Here is a 19,395-nt window from a genome sequence, read left to right as displayed (position 1 = left end):
GCTCGGGAGTTTCTCCTCCTCCACAGCACTCTGGCCCTGATCACGCTGCACTCTGACCTCAGCTCTCGGCGAACACATGGTGACTCCGTCCTCCTAGCAGAGCTCGCTCGCTCTTTTCCGTCAGACTAGCAGCTTGATTCCGTTTCGTTGGTGTTTCACAGACCCAGCAGGATTCAAGTTGCTTTTGAACAGCGTCCCATCCTCCAGCCCGCTCCTCCCCCTCCACGGAGACCTGCTGGCATCACTCTACACCCCCGAGGGACAGCCTTACCTTCTTGAGGTAATATGCAAATCAGTGCTTCTGTTTAAAATTGTAAAGCACCTTTAACATTGCTTTTGTGTGACTGCCCTCTAGGTGATGTTTGCCATGCGTGAGCTGTCGGGGCCTCTGTCTCTCCTGATAGAGATGGTGACCTACTGCTCTTACTGTAACGAGGCTTTCTCCCAGGGAGTCCTGCACCTGCTCAAAGTAGGGGAGCTATAAACGCCGACTGCCTGTTACACATCTAGTCACTAGTCTTGTTAGTAAACTCTAAATCTGTTTGTCTCAGAATCAGCTGGAGACGGCTCCGCCCCACGAGCTGAAGAATGTCTTTCAGATGCTGCAGGAGCTTCTGGTGAGCTTCTCTTCTTCTCTTTATCGCATTAGAACAGCAGGATCCCTGTGAGTTACCTGCTGCTCTGTGAATCTTTACCCTCAGGTGATGGAAGACCCGCTGCAGTCCCAGAGGCTGAAGTACGCCTTTGAGTCGGACAAAGGCCTGTTAGGTAGGTCTGCAGGTGAAAGCAGGCGACGCTGTAGCAGCGCTGTGATAATAAGGTCATCTCCTCTCCTCAGCTTTGATGCATCAGAGCAACAACGTGGACAGCAGGCGCTGCTACCAGTGTGTGAAGTTCCTGGTCACACTGGCTCAGAAGTGAGTATATCTCAGGGTCAGAGGTCACTGCCTTTACGGGAAGGGTGATATTAACTTCTTATTAACGTTGTTTATATTAATGATTGAGAGAAGGTGTGAGATGCTTTCATTCCTCCTCAGATGTCCTCCAGCCAAAGATTACTTCAAAGACTTGTCTGGCCACTGGAGCTGGGCCGTGCAGTGGTTGCAGAAGAAGGTGAAGCTGGAATACTTTTTATTATTAATCAGTTTTACACAGATGAGAAACTATTCAAATGTTTCACATCATTTCTGTTCATTTGAGCTTTTTATTATTTAATAATCTGTTTCCTGGTGAAAAATAACCATTTTTTATTTTTAGATAAATTATCTATTTTCATTGAATTAGTTTTGAATGTTTTTTTTAATTAACCATTTGTTGTGTTAGATTTTATAAAAGTAGTTCACTTTGTTTTCTTAGCAGACTTTTGTGTTACCTTTTGGATATTCATATTTTTATAGAGAATGTTTTAGATTCAAGTGTTTGAAACTCCTCTTCCTCCTTATTTCTTCTTTATTTTTCTCCTGCTTCTCTCTTCATCTGCTACCGTTAAGTTTACTTTGAGTGCTGCCTGCTTCTTATATCTTGGTTCAGGAGTTTAAGTCTTACGGCGGGTTTTCCTTCTGCCCACAGATGACTGAACATTACTGGACTCCACAGAGCAATGTCTCCAATGAGACGTCCACCAATAAAACCTTCCAGCGTACCATCTCTGCACAGGTACACACACACACACACACACACACACACACACGTGTAGTAATAATTCTGTAGGTCAGCGTGCTGTCAGTTTCATCCAGTCTCTCTGCTACAAAAAACATGAAGTAGTGTTGATATTTCCCCTCTGCTCCAAGCCAAACTTTTGTGTGTGTGTGTGTGCGTGCGTGTGCTTGTGTGTGTGTGTATGTGTGTGTGCGTGCGTGTGTGTGCGTGCGTGCGTGTGTGTGCGTGCGTGCATGCGTGCGTGCGTGTGTGTGCGTGCGTACGTGTGTGTGTGCGTGTGTGTGTGCGTGCGTGTGTGCGCGCATGTTTGTGCATGTGTGTGCCTGTGTGCGTGCGTACGTGTGTGCGTGCGTACGTGTGTGCACGTGTGCGTGCGTGTTTGTGTGTGTGTATGTGTGTGTGCGTGCGTGTGTGTGCGTGCATGCGTGCGTGTGTGTGTGTGCGTGCGTACGTGTGTGTGTGCGTGCGTGTGTGCGCGCATGTTTGTGCGTGTGTGTGCGTGTGTGTGCCTGTGTGCGTGCGTACGTGTGTGCACGTGTGCGTGCGTGTTTGTGCGTGTGTGTGTGTGCGTGTTTGTGCGTGTGTGTGTGCGTGTTTGTGCGTGTGTGTGTGCGTGTTTGTGCGTGTGTGTGTGCGTGCGTGCGTACGTGTGTGCGCGCGTGTGTGTGTGCGTGTTTGTGCGTGTGTGTGTGCGTGTGTGTGCGTGCGTGTGTGTGTGCGTGCATGTGTGTGCGCGCGTGTGCGTGCGTGTGTGTGTGCGTGTGCGTGTGTGTGTGTGCGTGTGCGTGCGTGCGTGCGTGTGTGCGTGCGTGCGTGCGTGCGTGTGTGTGTGTGCGTGCGTGTGTGTGTGTGTGTGTGCGTGCACATCTGCAGGATACATTGGCCTACGCCACAGCACTGTTAAACGAGAAGGAGCAGTCTGGCAGCAGCAACGGCTCCGATGGCAGCCCGGCTAATGAAAACGCAGACCGCAGCCTCCGACAGGTAGCTGCTTAACCCAGCGGGGCTCTGGGATGACTCACACTGCTCACACTCTGCTCACACAGCCAGAAAAAGAACATTGGAACAAAAAGGGATAATCTCACTGGCTTCTGCCGACAGCTTTGAAGGCAGTTTGTTACCTCCTACGGTTGTTATTAGCAGCGGGTTTAAATCCGATCCTTTCTTCTGACTCTTGCTGTGCCCGTCAGCACGCCGACTCAAGATTATCAGTCATTTCTGGCACGATGAAACCTGACAAGGAGGATGTTTGAAATTTTAATCCTCCTTTCACGTCCTGAGCGCTTTACTTGTTTTTCTTTATTTTTGTTACATATTTTCTGCTCTGGGATTTAATCTGGACTGGTTTTATTCCACAGGGGTCAGAGTCTCCCATGATGCTCGGTGATTCAAAGAGCGATCTTGAGGATGTCGACTCCTAACTCCATCAGCTGGTCGGGTCCGTCCTGCGGAGAGGCAGCCGAGGTCCAGGCAGCCAGAGGAAAGGGCTGCACTTTGCCTGTGATTGGTCCGGACACTTAGGACTCCACAGGAGGCCAATCGGGACTCTTTCTCTTGGTCGCTACGGCAACAAAGGAGCTATGAATTAATCATGAATTACTTCCTTTCAGAGCTGCCAAGGCGACAATAGAGATGCATTATCATTAAGGGCATTGCAGCTGACCGGGGTGGGAATAACCTTCCACGAGTCACGGATGACTTCGGTTTATGCTTTCACTCACTCGTTCACTTGGAGGACAGGTCCGGGTTGTGTTTTAACAATTATCTCCTCATATTTGCCAACGTATTTGCATATTCATGTTGTAATTAAGATTTGTTCCATAGGTGTAAGATACTATTTTAAAGTCTGGTGTTTTTCTCCACAGCCATGCAAAGTGAAGGAGCTAACTCTAGCTGCTCTAGAGGAACTTAGACGTGTACAGAAACACCTCCACATGCGAGCACTTGGGAGGGGGCGGGTGGGGTTAAGTATGCACTTTATAGTCTAGCCCAGGCTATTGTGATGTACAGCAGCAGCGTGGTGGCGGGTCAGTTCCTCCAGAGCCAAGCAGAGCTCGTGTCCTCTTCTTCCTTTGCTTCTCATCCACTTGTGTTTGCAGTGCCACTCACGCGATCACATGACAGCTTGCCACTCCAGCCTGTGACTGGACCTTTGACCCGTAGCCACTGGGACACACAGGACAGGGCCGGGTCCGTGACCCTAGCAGTGCCATGGTCAGCGCTCTCCCTCCGCTCCTTCTTCTTGCTGACCAGCAGCCTCGTGCTAGATTTTTATTCCTCTCATAGCTACGTTTTATTTCTCTCAGACTCTGGATGGATTTAATCCTGGAGAGGGTCTTTAGAGACTTCAGCCTTATGCAAGAAAACCTGATCTGAAGCCGCACAGATCAGCGTAGGCAGGCCATCAGTGCCGACTAAGGAGAAGCTCAGGAGCATGTTTAATTTTTAGGTGCCAAGGTTACACACAAACACACTTATTACACGTATGAAAAACTTGCAAGCGTGTGTCACTCATAACACATCCTCATTTTACTGTTGCCTCTGCTGCATCAGGTTTGGCTCTTTTTCTTTTCACGTTGCCTTTTGCTTTTGTCTGCCTTTTTTAGCTCACACACACATAAGCTGAACTCACACACACACACACACACACACACGTGAGCTGAACTCAAACGTAGCTCGAGTTTTCACAGGAGAGATACGCTCATGTTACCATCGTCACCCCTACCGTAAACCGTCGGGAGTCTTAAAGTGCCTTAATCTCCCGATACTACCCCACTCCGACTTACCGCCACATCTTCAGCAGGGCGTGTCCTTACAAGCGTCTCCTGGAGTCGTTTGGAACGATCGTGGGAGCGTAACAGGGCTCGTTCATCCTCATTACCCCTCAGGCTAATGCACTAAGGGGTCTATGAATGTAACTGTCTAAACGTGGGCGTGTGGAGGGGTGGCGACGGGGTTTTGGTGATGGTAAAATGCTGCTTCTTTTCACTCTGATTCAATCTCTGTAGCTTTGAGGAAAACACACCTAGCATAGCAGGTTAGCTCTCAGCTTTAACAGATTGATGTTTACAGTACGAGGCATTCATGCAAACTGATTTTCTGTTCCAATCAACATGCAGTCAGCCCGCCGAGGAGAGGAAAGACGCCTCTTTAGCCCCTCCAAACTCACCCTTCACTCCCCTCTTCCTCCCTGACTCATTAGCCGTAAATGTCACGTTTGCATGTGTGGCAGCAAGTGGTGAAGTTTGTGTTTTTCTGTGTGACAGATGGGAAAAAAAAAAAGAAACAGAAAAATCAGCCCCCCGTGTTGTTTGCAGTGTGATTTGGTATCATTAGCACTTTCTGTCACAAGCTAGCACTGCTCGCTGCGGCTGATTGGCTGCGTGCAGCTCCCTCACTAAACACACAGCCCATGCCAAGTGACACAAGCTGCCTCCAGCAGAGTCTCCTACTGGTTCGGCCCTCTTCTCTACATCTCCACGATTATTTAAAGATGGCGGGCGGGAAGTAGGGGAGGGCTTTGAAACAATCTTAATTCTGGGATGCAGGGAGGGATATGGGTCAGGATTGGCACCTATACGGGTTTTTACTGCGCTTCAATTTTGAAAGTTCACTTCTGACGTCGCAGGAATCTGTAATGCATGTTAAAACTCAAATTTTAATTTGTACATCAGAGAATTTGATTGAGGGGAGGTTTGATATAAAATAAACTGGAATGCACAACCTTTTGTAAACACTGTTCTTTGTGCTTGTCTCAGTGGTGTCATGATTCTACTTCCTGTTGCAGGATCATCGTTAAGTTGCATTCTTGAAAGTTTTATTTTACTAATTCAGTACAAAATATTTAGAAATATTTCTTCTCTTTTTGGTCATACTTAAAAGCTTCAAATTAGAAAACAATGTCAACATCAGACTAAAGGATCTCAGTAAAAACGAAACCGTTTTTAATGCACTAAACCAGCTCAACCTGGACTAAGTAACCATGCCCTGTTGAATAAAATAATCATAATCATGAATTATTTGTGATGGATTTAGTTTTACCAGCAAGATTCAGACCTGATGACAGACCTGCAGAAATAAGAAAGCACTGTAATAGAACCCGTGTGACAGCATGATGGAGGCTAAAAAATCTCAAAAAGCAACACAATAAATAAAATTCTGGAACAAAGGTCATGATTTGATAATAAAAGAAAGGTGATGGGGAAACAATGGTGCCCATGGGGTGAGTTTTAAGGCCAAAGATAAATATTTTTGTCATAGTCCTGCTCAGTGCAACAGGAGGATTAAAGGGAGACTAGGCAGTTTGGGCTTGCTTTTAGCCTCCCCTCGTGTCTGTAGAAGATAAAGCAAAACCTATCTACTCTCCGTGTGTTCGTCTTTTTAACACCTTAATCTAACAGCTGAAAAGTCTCCCGGCCTTCATTAGCATCTACAGGAGCATTTCATCACTAAATCAAACCAATCAGCTGTGTTCGTGATCTAAAACTTGGAGGAAAGGAACTGTAACCGGACTGCAGCACCAGGTATGTCCACTACAGGAAGCGGCCCGTCAGTGTGAAGTTGTAAGTGGAATATTCTGACCACAGGCGTCAATAGGGGCTGGGTGGCCTTTCATTAACCCTGTAAAGGGTCATTTTAGCACATACTGGCTCAAGAAAAATGTGCAAAGTATCCCTTTAAAAATACGTGAGTACAGAGTTTTAAAAAACTAGTTAAACAACAGAACAACAAATACTTTTACATGAGTAATAATTAGTAGGCAGCTTGTAGAGGGGATGAGAGATATTATCATATAGATTAGTAATTCACAATCAAGATGCTGGATCACGTACATGAGTGAGGGGGGTTGTCCCTGGTGCTGAGAAGCTTTTTCAGCGTTCTCTCAGAAACCTCTAACCCAGAACCCAGGGATTCCCAAAGTGTGGTGCGTGCACTCCTGGGGGTGCGCGAGCTGCCGCTAGGGGGTGCGCGAGGTGAAAAGTGTAACGGCTGCGGAGCTCAGAGAAGTCTGTCATATGTCACCATTAGCATAGAAACTCATGTGTGGGTGGGCCAAAGAAAAAGTAAGTGGGCACAATAAATGTAATTGAAAACAAGTATATTTTTGCGCGCGTGTCCTCCACATGTGCCCTAGCTTCATAATAACAATGCGCCGAGCTTCAGCACTCTGGCCTGCGCACGCCGATATGTTCCGTATTTGATCATTTTTAACGGTGTTGGAGGAATCTGAAGGTGGTGAGTCATTCTGGCAGATTGTAATTAACACCTGTCTCATGCAGGTGTTCTGACGTTGTAAACCTCACACACAGGACATTGTGGATGTAACTAAATAACAAGAAATGATTCCCATTCAGGCTATTAACAGCACGCTGAAGATCTGAAGTTCAGAGTGCGTCTGTCAGAGGTCAGACGCGTTCCAGCGGAGCCACGGCTCACGGGTGCACAAGTGAGCACATCTGGGCTGGGCAGAAGTCATTTTACAACATTGGTTTAAATAGCGCCAATAACGAGACGCGGTGACTGGAGCGGCTCATGGAGCTGTGCCGCACACACACACACACAGATTCAATAAGCGCGCACGCTGCGCAAACTCCGGCGCGCCGTCAGACTGAAGACAGAAATGAGCGCTGCCTCCTCTGTGATAAAAACTTTTAAGAGGTTTTATTTCATTCAAGGTCAAATTAAGATATTAGCTTCTATTTTGGGATGACGTATTAAAGTTGGGTCCGCTCCAGCCAGTGACTCCTCATGAACCTGACCACAAGTCCTGTTACTGCAGCATTTGTTGTTCCAGTCCGCGTGGCAGCGGATCGCAGATTCAGCCACACCATAAAACAGCAATAAGTCAGTCTGAGGTAAAAGTGAACCTCATGGCTTTAGCTTTTCCATCTTTTCCCCTATAGACATTTGATTACGCACCAGTAGGTGATCAGCTCAGGTTTACGCAGAGCAGAAGGAAGGAGAGCGCTCTGGTTAAACATTCCTACTTTAAGAAAACCGTTAAATTGCATTGTTTATGTGCTACCTGGGCACTCTAAATATTTCTTTAAAATTAAATCAAAGAAAATTGTAATGTATCGAATGTTTATTAATGACTATTTAAAAATGAAAGTGATGGGGAAAAAGGTCGATCATATTTTTTAACTCTGTCTGTTTAGCTTGACGTCTGATATATATATATATATATATGTATATATATATATATATATATATATATATGTATGTATGTATGTATATATATATATATATATATATATATATATAGCCATGCCCTGATGTGGGGGCTGGGGGGTGCGTCGACATGGTCGGGACATAGAAGGGGGTGCGCGGCTAAATAAGTTTGGGAACCACTGATCTAACCAGTTCTCCAGTCACCAGAAGCCACCTTGTTAGTTTGTTCAGCCTCTTGGCATCAGCTGTCTTCACCCAACTACCCCAGCACACAGCTGCAAAACCGACCACAATCTACCTCAGAGTCAAAGAACATGGTCAGCATTTTCTCACAGACATGGACAGATCTGAGCCTCTTCAGAAGGTAGAGCTGGCTTTGCCTTTGCTTACAAGCAGCACCAGTGTTCTTGGACCAGTCCAGGTTGCAGTCAGTGTGTATTCCCAGTAGTCCTCAACCATTTTAACATCTGTTGGTGCTTCCTAAAGTCAACAACCAGTTCCTCGGTCTTGGTGATGTTTAGTCGTACAGGTGAAAATCGAAAATCGAAGAATGAGAATATTGTGCAAAAGTTAATTTATTTCAGTAATCCATCTTAAAAGACTTATAAACTAATTATAAGGTAGAATCATTCCATGTAAAGCCAGGTATTTTGAGTATTTATTTGTTATACTTGTGATGATTATGGCTAACAGCTCATGAAAACATTCAAAATCCCAGATAATTAGATTATGTTTCAATATTGCAGAATCAGAGTGTCACACTCTGTTAAACTAATTCACCCCAAAACCTGGGCAAAGGGTTCCTGAGCCTTTAGTTGGTCCCTCAGTCGAAGCTGGATTACTGAAATAAATGAACTTTTGCATCTTACTCTCGTTTCTCCACTTTCACATTTTCGTGGTCGTTTACGAAGGAAAATTCCAATAAAAGGATTTATCAAGCCTCCCACAGGCCAAACCGCCAAACCCTCCTCCCAAACATGCTAAACTATCAAAATGTCAGCAAAATGGACCGATTCTTGCCACCCATTCCCACGATGCAATGAGAAAAACATAAATATTGATGTCAAAAAAGATCCTCCTGTAATCGGCTTTAAAACGTTCTACTGAAACAGCTCTTCTTATCTCTCAACTCAAATGTTAAATGACCTGCACTTGTATAGCGCCTCTCAGAGTAAGGACTCCAAAGCGCATCCATTCACACAGTGATGGTGATGAGCTACGATGTAGCCACAGCTGCCCTGGGGCACACTGACCGTAAACTGGTTTCTACTGCAGATCTGGAAAACATAATCCATGCCTTTGTGTCATCCGCTTAGACTACTGTAACGCTCTTTTTACTGGTCTCAGCAAAACCTCCCTCTCACGCCTTCAAGCCATCCAAAATGCAGCAGCCAGACTCCTAACCAAATCCAGCAGACAAGCTCACATCACTCCAGGTTTACAGTCCCTCCACTGGCTCCCGGTAGAATATAGAATACAGTTTAAAGTTTTAGTCCTGACCTATAGAGCTCTTAACAACCAGGCTCCAAGCTACCTATCTGAGCTTTTATCCCCACACACCACCTCTCGGAACCTTAGATCCACATCTGAAAACCTCCTGGCTGTTCCTCGAACCAGACTGAAAACCAAAGGGGACAGGACCTTTCAGACTATTGCACCCAGACTTTGGAACAGTCTACCTTCAAATCTCCGTCTCTCTAACACTGTAGAGGTCTTTAAAAATCATCTAAAAACTCACCTTTTCATCCAGGCGTTCCCTCCCTAAAGGTTTCAGAATGACGGCTTTGTTCGGGTTCACACCTTCACTTTGTTTGTACTCATGATTTTATTTTCTACTTTATCACTGCTATTGTTTTTCTGATGTTTTTATTGGTTAGAGGTATTTGCCCTGATCTTTATCATGTTGTACAGCGCTTTGTGATTTATATCTGTGAAAGGCGCTCTATAAATACACTTTTACTTACTTACTTACTTACTTACAGGCATGAAGCATGCCACCAAAGTGCTGTACAATAAAAAATAAATAAACTGATAAAGCCAACAGAAACAATTAAAACCAGCATAGTCAAAATTATGGAGTATGATCATATAAAATATCAGCAACCACTGAGTTAAACGTCAGTTCATAAAAGTAGGTCTTTAGCCTCATTTTAAACATGCTACTGATGAAGAGAGCTAACAGGTAAGGGAAAGTGCGTTCTATTGTTTTGGTCCCGCTACAGAGAATGCCCTATCCCCTCCGGTCCTCACCAGAGCTCTGGGAGCCACAAACAAACAACTGGTTTTTGGAGTGGATTGTCCGAGCAGAAACGTATGGCTACAGCAACTCAGTCACATAGGCAGGAGCCGACCCAGTCAGTACCTTCAACAGCAATGAAACCAATTTTAAAACAAGTTCTAAAATGGACAGGTCGCCAATGAAGAGCAGCCAGAAATGATGTCACGTGGTTGTAGTTTTCTTATGCAAGAGTCTCGGTGCAGCGTTCTGACCAAGCTGCAGGCGAGCTACAGTACCCTGACTTACACCAAATTAGACAGTTACAGTAGTCTAGGCCCGAGGTAATGAAGGCAACAATCTCAAGATCCCGTCTAGTCAGAAATGGCTTCACTTTAGCCAAGCGTCTCAAATGATAAAAGGAAGAAGATACCACAGAACTAATGTGAGCATCAAAGCAGGAAGCATTGTCTTTCTTCACGTCAACATTGATTGCAGAAGCACTCTGGCAGTAAAATATATCACCACAGTCCACCTTGGAAGAAGTGACCATTGGGTCCATTGCCTCTGTTTTATTCTCATTGAGACACGGGAAGTTTTCTGCCATCCATGCCTTGAACTTTAGCCAAATAATCAACAAATCTTCTGATTGGGCAATCTCCAGCACCATCCAGAGGTAGATATAATTTGCAGTCGATGGCCGTTGTGGTTCTGCTGGACCTGACTGCAGTCTTTGACACCGTTGACCATCATCTGCTACTAGATAGGCTGAGAGACTGGGCAGGCCTATCAGGAACTGCTCTGGAGTGGTTCTCCTTATACCTGCCTGAGCTTTCCTTCTCTGCGGTCTCTAAGTTTTGGTCATCCTCCATCTCCCTCGCCCACGGTGTCCCACATGGTTCGGTGCTGGGGCCTCTACTCTTCCTCCTCTATCTGCTTCCTCTTCAGCACATCTTGAGCTTTTTTAAAGGAATGTCTTGCCATCTTTATGCAGATGCCATCCAACTGGCGTGACGGTGGCACAGGAGTTAAGTGCTCGCCCTGTAATTGGAAAGGTTGCAGGTTCGAGCCCCGCTCAGTTTGTTGCTGTCATTGTGTCCAGGTGCCAGACACTTTACCCACCTTGCCTGCTGGTGGTGGTCGGAGGAACCAGTGGCGCCTGTGTACAGCAGACTCACCTCTGTCAGTGTGCCCCTGCGCAGCTGTGGCTACATTGTAGCTCATCACCACCAGGGTATGAATTTGTGAATGACTGATTGTGTTGTAAGGCGCCTTGAGGGGTCCAGGACTCTAAAAGGCGCTATATCAAATACCATTTGCCAACTGTACGTCTCTTTTAGGCCCCATGAGAAGTCTAAGCTGCAGCTGCTTTGTACTTTCAGTGTTGAATCTGATTCTTACAGACTCCGCTCGAAGTTCTCAAATTACTACTCTAACCTACAATTACATTCTTTTCAAAATTACACTATTTTAATGTTTTTTTTAATTTCATTCTATTTCTGTTTTTAGTTTATTTTTAATTGAAGATTTTTCAGCCCTGTGTAATTATAATAGCTCTTTTTTTTCAGCTTTTTAAAACCAATTAGAGACAACATGTGGCGTTAGCTCAGGAGGTAGAATAGGTTGTCCAGTAATTGAAGGGTTGCTGGTTCAACCCTAGCTTTCTCTTGTTGTGCTGTAGTGTCTTTGGGCAGTACACTCCACCAAAATATGCTTCGTAAATAAATTGAACATTGAATTTATTAATTTATTTGAAATGTGATGTATGGAAAAAAAGTACATTACTTTCACTTTACAAAACACTGTTTAACGTCAATAATAACTACAGAAGGTAATAACTGATAGAAGAAGATGCCAAAATTAAAAAATAAATTAATCAAGAATTCCATCTCTATCGTCCTTGTTCAAATCAAGAATCAACAGACTTCTCTGAAAATACACTATTTTAATGGTCATTCTGTGTTATTACACTGTGGAAATATTCTTCAAACGTATTGTTTAAATAACCACTGGAAAAATCTGTACATCTCTCAACAACGTGTGCTTGTTAAGTCACCAAATTCCCACAAGACACCAACAGATATCCAGTAGAAGCAAGAGCCAAAGATCCAGACGTGGAAAGAAAGTCTTCCATAACTGTGACCTCAGTGAGTTGTTCTCGAGTGGTATTAATAAAAAATAATGAGTACTATTAAAATTAATAATAACTGAATTAACTAATAGAAACCAGGATGTAAATTCTACATGATGAAGTAATAAATAACACAAAGTTTAATATATATTTTTGAAAACTTGATGAATGACCATTTCTACAACATTTTGAGGCTGTTTACGTGGTGAACTATGATCGTGGGTGAATTCAGTTTGAATTCCCGCCGACTGAACCCTTAAACGGGCCGGTCTGATGTAGTAAACACTTTTTCACAGCACGCTATGTGTGAGATGGTTTAGAATATTGTGACAGAACATGCTTTGACCTGATAGCACAGTTGTCACCGTCAGCTGAAGAGGAGGGCACCGACAGCATCAGGAAGGTCAGCGTGCCCCAGAGGAGGAAACACGGTTAGAGACGGGACAGCAAGTCAAAGCTGCTCTCAGATTGCTGCAGGATCAGGTTGGAGTTGTGGCAGAAGGTGGTGGTGGTGGTGGTGGTGGTGCAGCACGGCAGCATACAGCGATGCCCACTGCTTCTCCTGCCCCTGTGGCACTCTGGATGTAGCAGCTATTGCCCCTAGCAACCGACCCCAGGACTGCAGTTCCCAGGGAGATGGCACTGCAGTCCGTCAGAGTCCATCCAGCGGGACAGGACAGCTGGACCTGCAGCAGAGACATCTGACGGTAAGAAGATCTGTCCAGGAGGTGACTCTAAAAGACGTTTACTAATTACAAACCTGCTCTCTGTCTGCAGCTGAGTTTTCCAACAGGTGGCACTCAAGAGACGGAGCGCGGCAGCAGAGTGCGTGTGATGTGACTCCTTCCTTCACCACGCAGCGCTTCCCAAGTCCGGCATGAGGACGGGAGTCGGACAGCAGCTCAGTAGTGGAATAAGCTGTGCACCCTGGAAGGCAGAGACCAAAGTCCCAACAATGAGACGTTCTCATCTTCCACTCAGGAATCATCACGGACCCGATCACGGACTGGAACAAAATGCATTTAGGTGTAAAAATGACATTTCCAGATCTGCTTTTAAAACCCAGACAGCTGGCGTTTCTGCTGACCAGAAGAGCAGGTTTTCTTCCTGAGTGATTGCCATGGAAACGTAATTGACCTAGAAGATCTGAATGCAGCAGAATGAAAAAACCACTTACACATGCTGCAGAACGGTACCGGTGAGCATGTTCCACTGCCTTTTGCACATATGAATAAGTCCTAAATGGCTCGTGCAGGCAGCAGTTACCCAGTTGTCCTCACATTTATTTAGGATAAGCTGCAATCTACCTCAGTATTCTACTAAATCCATCATTTATTAGGGTTATTAAGACCAACAGGTCAGTTTAAGGTGAGCCAAAAAAGATTTTTACATTTTAAACGCTAAACGTATTAACGTTCCCAGTTTAATCCCGGAGAACATCCACATGACTTTAGTAACTCTAAGCAACAAATCCTAATCCTGTTTCTGCTGCAGTAATACCTGTGGCTCACCTGTGAGGTGCGGCGGGTCGCCACACTGAGCATCTTTCCCAGCCTCAGGACTGGATCGGACCTGACAGTGAAGACCGTTCATCACACAGCAGCGGGCCACCGCGTACACACCGTTACCTGCTTCGCCGTTGTAGGCAACACACTCTGCCTGTCCGCGGCTCTCCTGCACACGCAGCAGATGGCGGTTTATTTAACACGTCTGCGTTGGTTTGGATCAAAGTGTAAGTCTGAACGGACTCACGGTGATGGTTTCTCCCACACGGACGCCATCGGGAGCATAGCTGCTGCAGCCCATCATCTCCTCCCCCGGGCGACAGCGGCTCGTCACCCTGTCGGTTTTTGAAAGCCCTGACCTCTCCGACCACACGGAGCGGCACAGCAGCTCCTTGCCTGCCCATAAAAGTGAAACCACCTGCTGAGAACAGCGCTGAGATGTGTCGTGTGTTAAAGGGTGGGTCACTCACTTGATTTGGAGCTGCTGGATGAGGGCAAGGCTGCTACAAAGTTTGGAGAAGAGAGACGCCGTGTGTCTGACAGAGGCAGGAAGTTGATTGTATTGCTGATGGAATGATGCAACATCATCTGTAGGACCTGAACCGGTGATGCGTCCTGATTGGAGGACAGGACAACAGCTGCTACACCTGAACACATAACAAAATATAAGACCGATCAGTCTTGGGTTACTTTGCATGAGCGTGTGTGTGTGTGTGTGTGTGTACCTGCAGCATGCGCTGCAGCCTGCGAGGTTCCACTGCGTGATGTGAAACACGTGCTACAGTCACTGCTGGCGCTGACGATGTCATCACCAGGTGCAAACAGATCAACACAGCGTCCTGTGTTGGTGCCGCCTGCTCCCTGTGACATGAGCTGGTCTGCTGAGTTCACCGCTCCCACTGTGATGACCTGCACACACAGATCAGCTTAGCAGAGGAGTGTGTGTGGTCCGGTATGTTCAGACTCTTCAGACGATCACCTCTGGCTCTGAAGCAGGTGAGTAAAGGCAGGCGTCGTCTCTGTGGTTCCCCGCAGCAGCTATGACCACGGCTCCGTGAGCCACCAGGTCTCTGCAGGCGGTGTTTAAGGAGCGGCTGAAGCCACCGACGAAAGGCAGCAAAACAACCACCGTGTCCACCGGGTGGGCCAGTAATGTCGCTCGAATAAACTCCATCCCTGATCAGAACAAAGGCACGGATAAGGTCCCAGCGTCTGCTCCGGCTCTGCTGAGGCTTGGTCATCTCAAGTACCTGCTAGAGCTCCTGAAACGGTCCCTTTCCCCTGACAGTTAAGCACACGAACCAGGCTAACACCCGCACCTCTAGCAACGCCCGAGTCCAGTCCAGTCACAACCCCCGCCAGGTGTGTGCCGTGGCCGTCACACTGACCGGCCTGCAGAAAGGGAGACGGGTCAGAGCATCAGTCAGACAGATCTGTGTTAAAGCTTCATCACTGAGCTGCAGTCACACACACATACCTGCCTATGAACTCTGACCCCATCCTCCTCAGGGACGTTGTTGAAGTCTGTGATCTGCACGCGTCCTTCAACCTCTCTGTGGGAACTCTGAACACTGCCATCCATCAGGAACACCTCCGCCATCCCTCCATCATCTGCGAAGAACAGAGATGAGTCTGACTGTCGAGTTCTTCTTTTATCGCTTTGTCATGAACGAGAAATGACCATTTTACTTTCACAGAAAAAACACAGTACCAGAACAGCCTGGTCCCAAACGAGAAGATAATTACCCCGAAACCTTGAAACTGCTCAGATCACTTTTGGCAGCAACAGCTGCAATCAAGTGTTGATGATGACTGGGTCTTCCACATCTCTGTGGAGGGCTTTCTGATAGAAATCAGTTACAGCAAGTGGTCCCAGACCATCACACCACCACCACATGTTGGACTGGTGGTGTGATGTTCTGAAATGCAAAGTTCGTTTTACACCAGATTTAAAGGGGCACACTGTCTACTGAATATTTGTGGAGCATCAAGATGTTTGTGGGTAGCCAGGCTAGTTTCCGGGCATATGTGAGACGGGTCTTTTTGGTCAGCAGAGGTTTTGGTCTAGAAGTCTCACATGGAGACTAGTGACCTCTGCCCTAAACCAAGCCTGCTTTAGGCGTTGTTTTGGTGCCATGTTGATGTAGCCCCTCCATATTCCTGACATGGCTTTAAAATAAAGAGCTAAACCTTCTCTGCTGCCTCCCAGAGTCTGACCCACCTGTACTTGAGTCCTAACCACAACCAAAGCACGACATTTGGGTTCTTTAGTGGTTATATTTCTTTAGAACAGATCATGATACGTTGCTTTTTGAAGCCTTTTAGCCTAAAAATTCTGGGATGTGTTGGTGTGTTTTCTTTTCAGTGTCATTACCAGCTTTGTACTTATGTGAATATTTGATTTTATTTAAGCCAGAATTATTCTTCAGCTTCTTACTTATATTTTCTTCCTGTTTGGAGGTTTTTATTTTGTAAATCTGTCACTTTTCAAGCATCTTTTTCACTGAAGCTGTAAAAGCCGACATTTTCCTTTTTACTGTGAGTGAAGGCTTATGGTAACGACAGCGATCTCCACCTCATAAACTCATCATCAGTGTGTACGTACTCTCAGTGAAAGGTTGCCATGGTGATAAGAAATGTCATGCTGGGTCGTTTATTACAGACGGAGTTATGACTGATTTAAGAACCCAAAGAACTGCTGTTGATGCTTTTTTTTAATCAGAGAAAACTTTGCTGATTTGTAATAAATGGGCATGCATCCACAGAGTTGGTGTGTGTGTGTGTGTGTGTGTGTGTGTGTGTGTGTGTGTGTGTGTGTGTGTGTGTGTGTGTGTGTGTGTGTGTGTGACCAGATTAGACTCACTTGGAGGGCTGTATGTGGCATTCAGAGAGAGCCCACCATGAGGCTGCAGTAAACGCTGGAGGTTCCAGGGGGCGCTCTGAGCAAAGATGGACGAGTCCTCCTCTACATAATGAACATGAGGGAGCTTCACTGCCTTAAAGGAACAAAGCCAAAGATAATTAACAGTAATTCTCCTGCTCAGTCATAAAAGAAGATCAGGAAAACTAGTTTTTATGGTTTTGTCTTCTTTCTAAAAGCTGAACAGAAGCAAAAAGTAACTGACAGTTAAATATGAAAAAACAAATAAAATTAGTTTTTAATTTTAAAATCTTAGCAGCTTTGCAAAAAAGGATTAGTTAAAATGCACATTAAAGTGTGTTAAACGTGTTAACCCTCACAAGGATGCCCAAACAGTGCACATTTCTGCCAGCTCCTTCCGAGTGGTTCCCATGCCAACCTAGAGCTTGAATCCCTCAGCCTGTCCCGGGTCAGCCTCAGCTTCTCCTCCCAGGGACATGTCTGAACCACCTCTCATGAGCAGCAGCTGTACTCCCTCCTAGATGTCTCACTAAAAGCAGCTGAAATGAGCTTCCTCCTTTCTGCTTGGCCTCAGCGGTAAAATGAGAAGCTCCATCAATCTGGGAGCTGAGACTAGAACCACTGCTCCTCCACATGGAAATGAGTCCAGGCATCTGATCAGGATGCATTCTTTCCTTTGGAGGTTCTAGTCCGGATGAGACCCAGTAGGGTAGACCCAGAACCTACTGGTCTGGGAGGTAGTTGCTAGGGAGAAATATGTCTGTTTCTTTGTGGACCATGAATAAGTGGAAACGGGTGGAAAGACTTTTTAAATCAGCCCATTGAACTGCCTGAAATATGCTGTTTTCAGTAGTTTTACATTATTGATTAGGTGGTGGGAATAAAAAGGGTTAAGAAAAAGTAGCTGTAGGTTTAAATATAGATGATTTTGTACATACTGAGATAATTTTTTTACAGTTTTGTTATTAAAGAAATTCGTACGGATGAAAGGGTTCCAGCTGGTTTTACATGTAGAACCTCAGCAGAGATCAGTTTGTGTCTCTCATGCAGCAACCGACGCCGAGAAGGTCATCTATGCTTTTATTCCCACCTGACTTATTGTTGTATTTTGTTTTGTTTCTGCATCATGAAGCAACATAGCAACAGGCAGAAGGTTGTCAAGCTTCTGAGGAGCTGAAGCACCACATCACTGAGTCTCTGCCTCTGTTAAACGGGATTTCTCAACACGTTCTCACTATGTTTTCATTTTTATACGCAGGCTCAAACTCCGAGGCATTTACAAGCCAGCGATTAAGAACCTACAGTGGGGAGTTTTTGCTTGTTTGGTCATTCGACAGATTTTTCTGTCAAATATCAAATTGGCAGATTAATTATTAAATTGTTGAAGTGGAAAAACACTGAAAACATGCAAGAGAGTTCTGGATCTCTGTCCATCCCACTGTTTTTGCTGACCCTGAAGCAGTTTTCATGTTAGTTAAGGATTTAGTAATTAGAGATTTCCAAAGCAACCTAAAGATAGAGCAGATTTGTGTCTCTTCTTGAATGTGGACGTGGGGTTTGTCACATTAAAATAAACGTTTTAGTAAATACACGAAATTAAAAACACAAGATTATTGTTCTCCCTACTAGAATAAATATTTACACTGCATAAAATATTAATTATGTTAAAATTGGTCGTTTTAATAAACTATCATCTAAATCAGCCAAACTAACAGCAGTTCACACAAAGGTATATTTTTGACCAGGACTAATGAGCTTTCATGCAAATATAAATGTGAAGTGGCCCGTTCTCTCAGATATTGAAGTTAATTCTGTTTTACTCATCATTTGTAACTTTCTCTCTTTAAAAGTTGCTTTTAGGAGGAACATTTACCAGGTGAAGTACATCTCGACTCATTTTGACCAGGAAGCCTTGCAGAGCTCCAGAGTAGGTCTGCAGGATCTCCAGTAGAGAGCCTCTCCTGGCTGCTTTGGCTCTCAGCCTCCGGATAGTCCGCTGGACCTGAGACGCGTGCGTCCCCTGGTGCAGTATAACCAGGTACTGACCGGGCATGCGCCATGCCGCCTGCAGCACAGGGAATAAACACAGTATGCTACAGGTGACCTATATGTCCACGCGCACACCAGAAATTACGCATTTGATTGAAGTCAGTCATTTAACATGTTTCTCTTATCATGTGCAGACTTATTTCCAAATGCAAGCATCCATATAATAAAACATGAACATAATCTGGTTGTTTTGGCACGAGCGCGCGCTGACAAACTATTTAATAGCATCTCTGATTAAAGATGGGCTTCTGCTGATCTGGGTGATGATTTTACCTTGTTACACTTGAGAAACTCCGCAGCGGGCTCTGCTCCAGCTTCGGGCTGAGTCCCGTCGTCTCGGATCAGATCCAGGATCATCTCGTCGTCCTCGGAGTAGTCCTGCGCGCACACGGCCGAAGATGCGCACAGACAGAGCGCCCAGCCAATCCAGGCGCAACGCATTCTGCACACCTCCGCTCCACTGTTTCCAGTTAAAATGGCCCAGATGACAATTACACCTCCGATCAGAGTTCTGGTTTTATTCCAGTCACACTTGTCCAGATGTTTGGAAGAGGGGGTTCCAGCCCCCGCGTGCTCTGCCAGCTCACAGAAACAGCCTCCAACCATATACTCTGATTTAAAATAGAAAATTAAAAAATAAAAAATCGAACAATTGATTTAATTCTTATAATTTAAGGCGGAGACTGGTGACGTCTCAGCGGCTCACGCCACCTCTTTTATATCGAAGGATTGTCTTCCGTCCCCCCCCCCCCCCACACACACACACACACAAACAGTCTGAGAA

At 45.5% G+C, this 19,395-nt stretch overlaps 2 protein-coding genes across 4 annotated transcripts in view; one reads left to right on the top strand and one right to left on the bottom strand.

Moving 5' to 3' along the window:
* usp24 (ubiquitin specific peptidase 24) overlaps positions 1 to 5,382 on the top strand; it is a 41,711-nt gene extending 36,329 nt beyond the window's left edge. For all 3 annotated transcript variants that reach the window (XM_054730056.2, XM_015971770.3, XM_015971769.3), the window contains 10 exons: positions 1 to 79; positions 162 to 280; positions 356 to 469; positions 552 to 617; positions 702 to 768; positions 839 to 917; positions 1,038 to 1,113; positions 1,570 to 1,656; positions 2,533 to 2,643; positions 3,018 to 5,382. The exon at positions 1 to 79 is cut by the window's left edge and continues 24 nt beyond it. In XM_054730056.2, coding sequence (XP_054586031.1) covers positions 1 to 79; positions 162 to 280; positions 356 to 469; positions 552 to 617; positions 702 to 768; positions 839 to 917; positions 1,038 to 1,113; positions 1,570 to 1,656; positions 2,533 to 2,643; positions 3,018 to 3,080 — 861 coding nt within the window. In that variant the 3' untranslated portion in view covers positions 3,081 to 5,382. The remainder of the gene's footprint in view (positions 80 to 161; positions 281 to 355; positions 470 to 551; positions 618 to 701; positions 769 to 838; positions 918 to 1,037; positions 1,114 to 1,569; positions 1,657 to 2,532; positions 2,644 to 3,017) is intronic.
* Positions 5,383 to 11,592: 6,210 nt separating this feature from the next.
* On the bottom strand, positions 11,593 to 19,348 carry pcsk9 (proprotein convertase subtilisin/kexin type 9). Its single transcript, XM_015971768.3, has 12 exons — positions 18,885 to 19,348; positions 18,436 to 18,627; positions 16,545 to 16,677; positions 15,159 to 15,292; positions 14,932 to 15,073; positions 14,661 to 14,857; positions 14,407 to 14,590; positions 14,152 to 14,328; positions 13,929 to 14,077; positions 13,688 to 13,850; positions 12,937 to 13,103; positions 11,593 to 12,862 (listed from the first exon to the last, which is right to left on the bottom strand). The coding sequence occupies exons 1-12, from the start codon at positions 19,215 to 19,217 to the stop codon at positions 12,656 to 12,658; spliced, it is 2,178 nt and encodes a 725-aa protein (XP_015827254.1). The 5' UTR covers positions 19,218 to 19,348; the 3' UTR covers positions 11,593 to 12,655.
* Between the last annotated feature and the right edge of the window lie 47 nt (positions 19,349 to 19,395).

This window comes from Nothobranchius furzeri, chromosome 8 (genome assembly GCF_043380555.1).
Source record: "Nothobranchius furzeri strain GRZ-AD chromosome 8, NfurGRZ-RIMD1, whole genome shotgun sequence".
NCBI classification, from domain to species: Eukaryota; Metazoa; Chordata; class Actinopteri; order Cyprinodontiformes; family Nothobranchiidae; genus Nothobranchius; species Nothobranchius furzeri.
Note: the sequence above shows the minus strand (reverse complement) of the source record. Positions and strands in the feature narration are given on the sequence as shown.

Excerpts from the sequence above, each read along its gene's own strand:
- pcsk9 (XM_015971768.3), bottom strand. The coding sequence starts at position 19,217 with ATGGTTGGAGGCTGTTTCTGTGAGCTGGCAGAGCACGCGGGGGCTGGA. Across the intron at positions 16,678-18,435 it reads GTCGAGATGTACTTCACCTG|GCAGTGAAGCTCCCTCATGT; the intron begins GTAAATGTTCCT and ends TGTTCCTTTAAG. Across the intron at positions 14,591-14,660 it reads CACCTGCTTCAGAGCCAGAG|GTCATCACAGTGGGAGCGGT; the intron begins GTGATCGTCTGA and ends CTGTGTGTGCAG.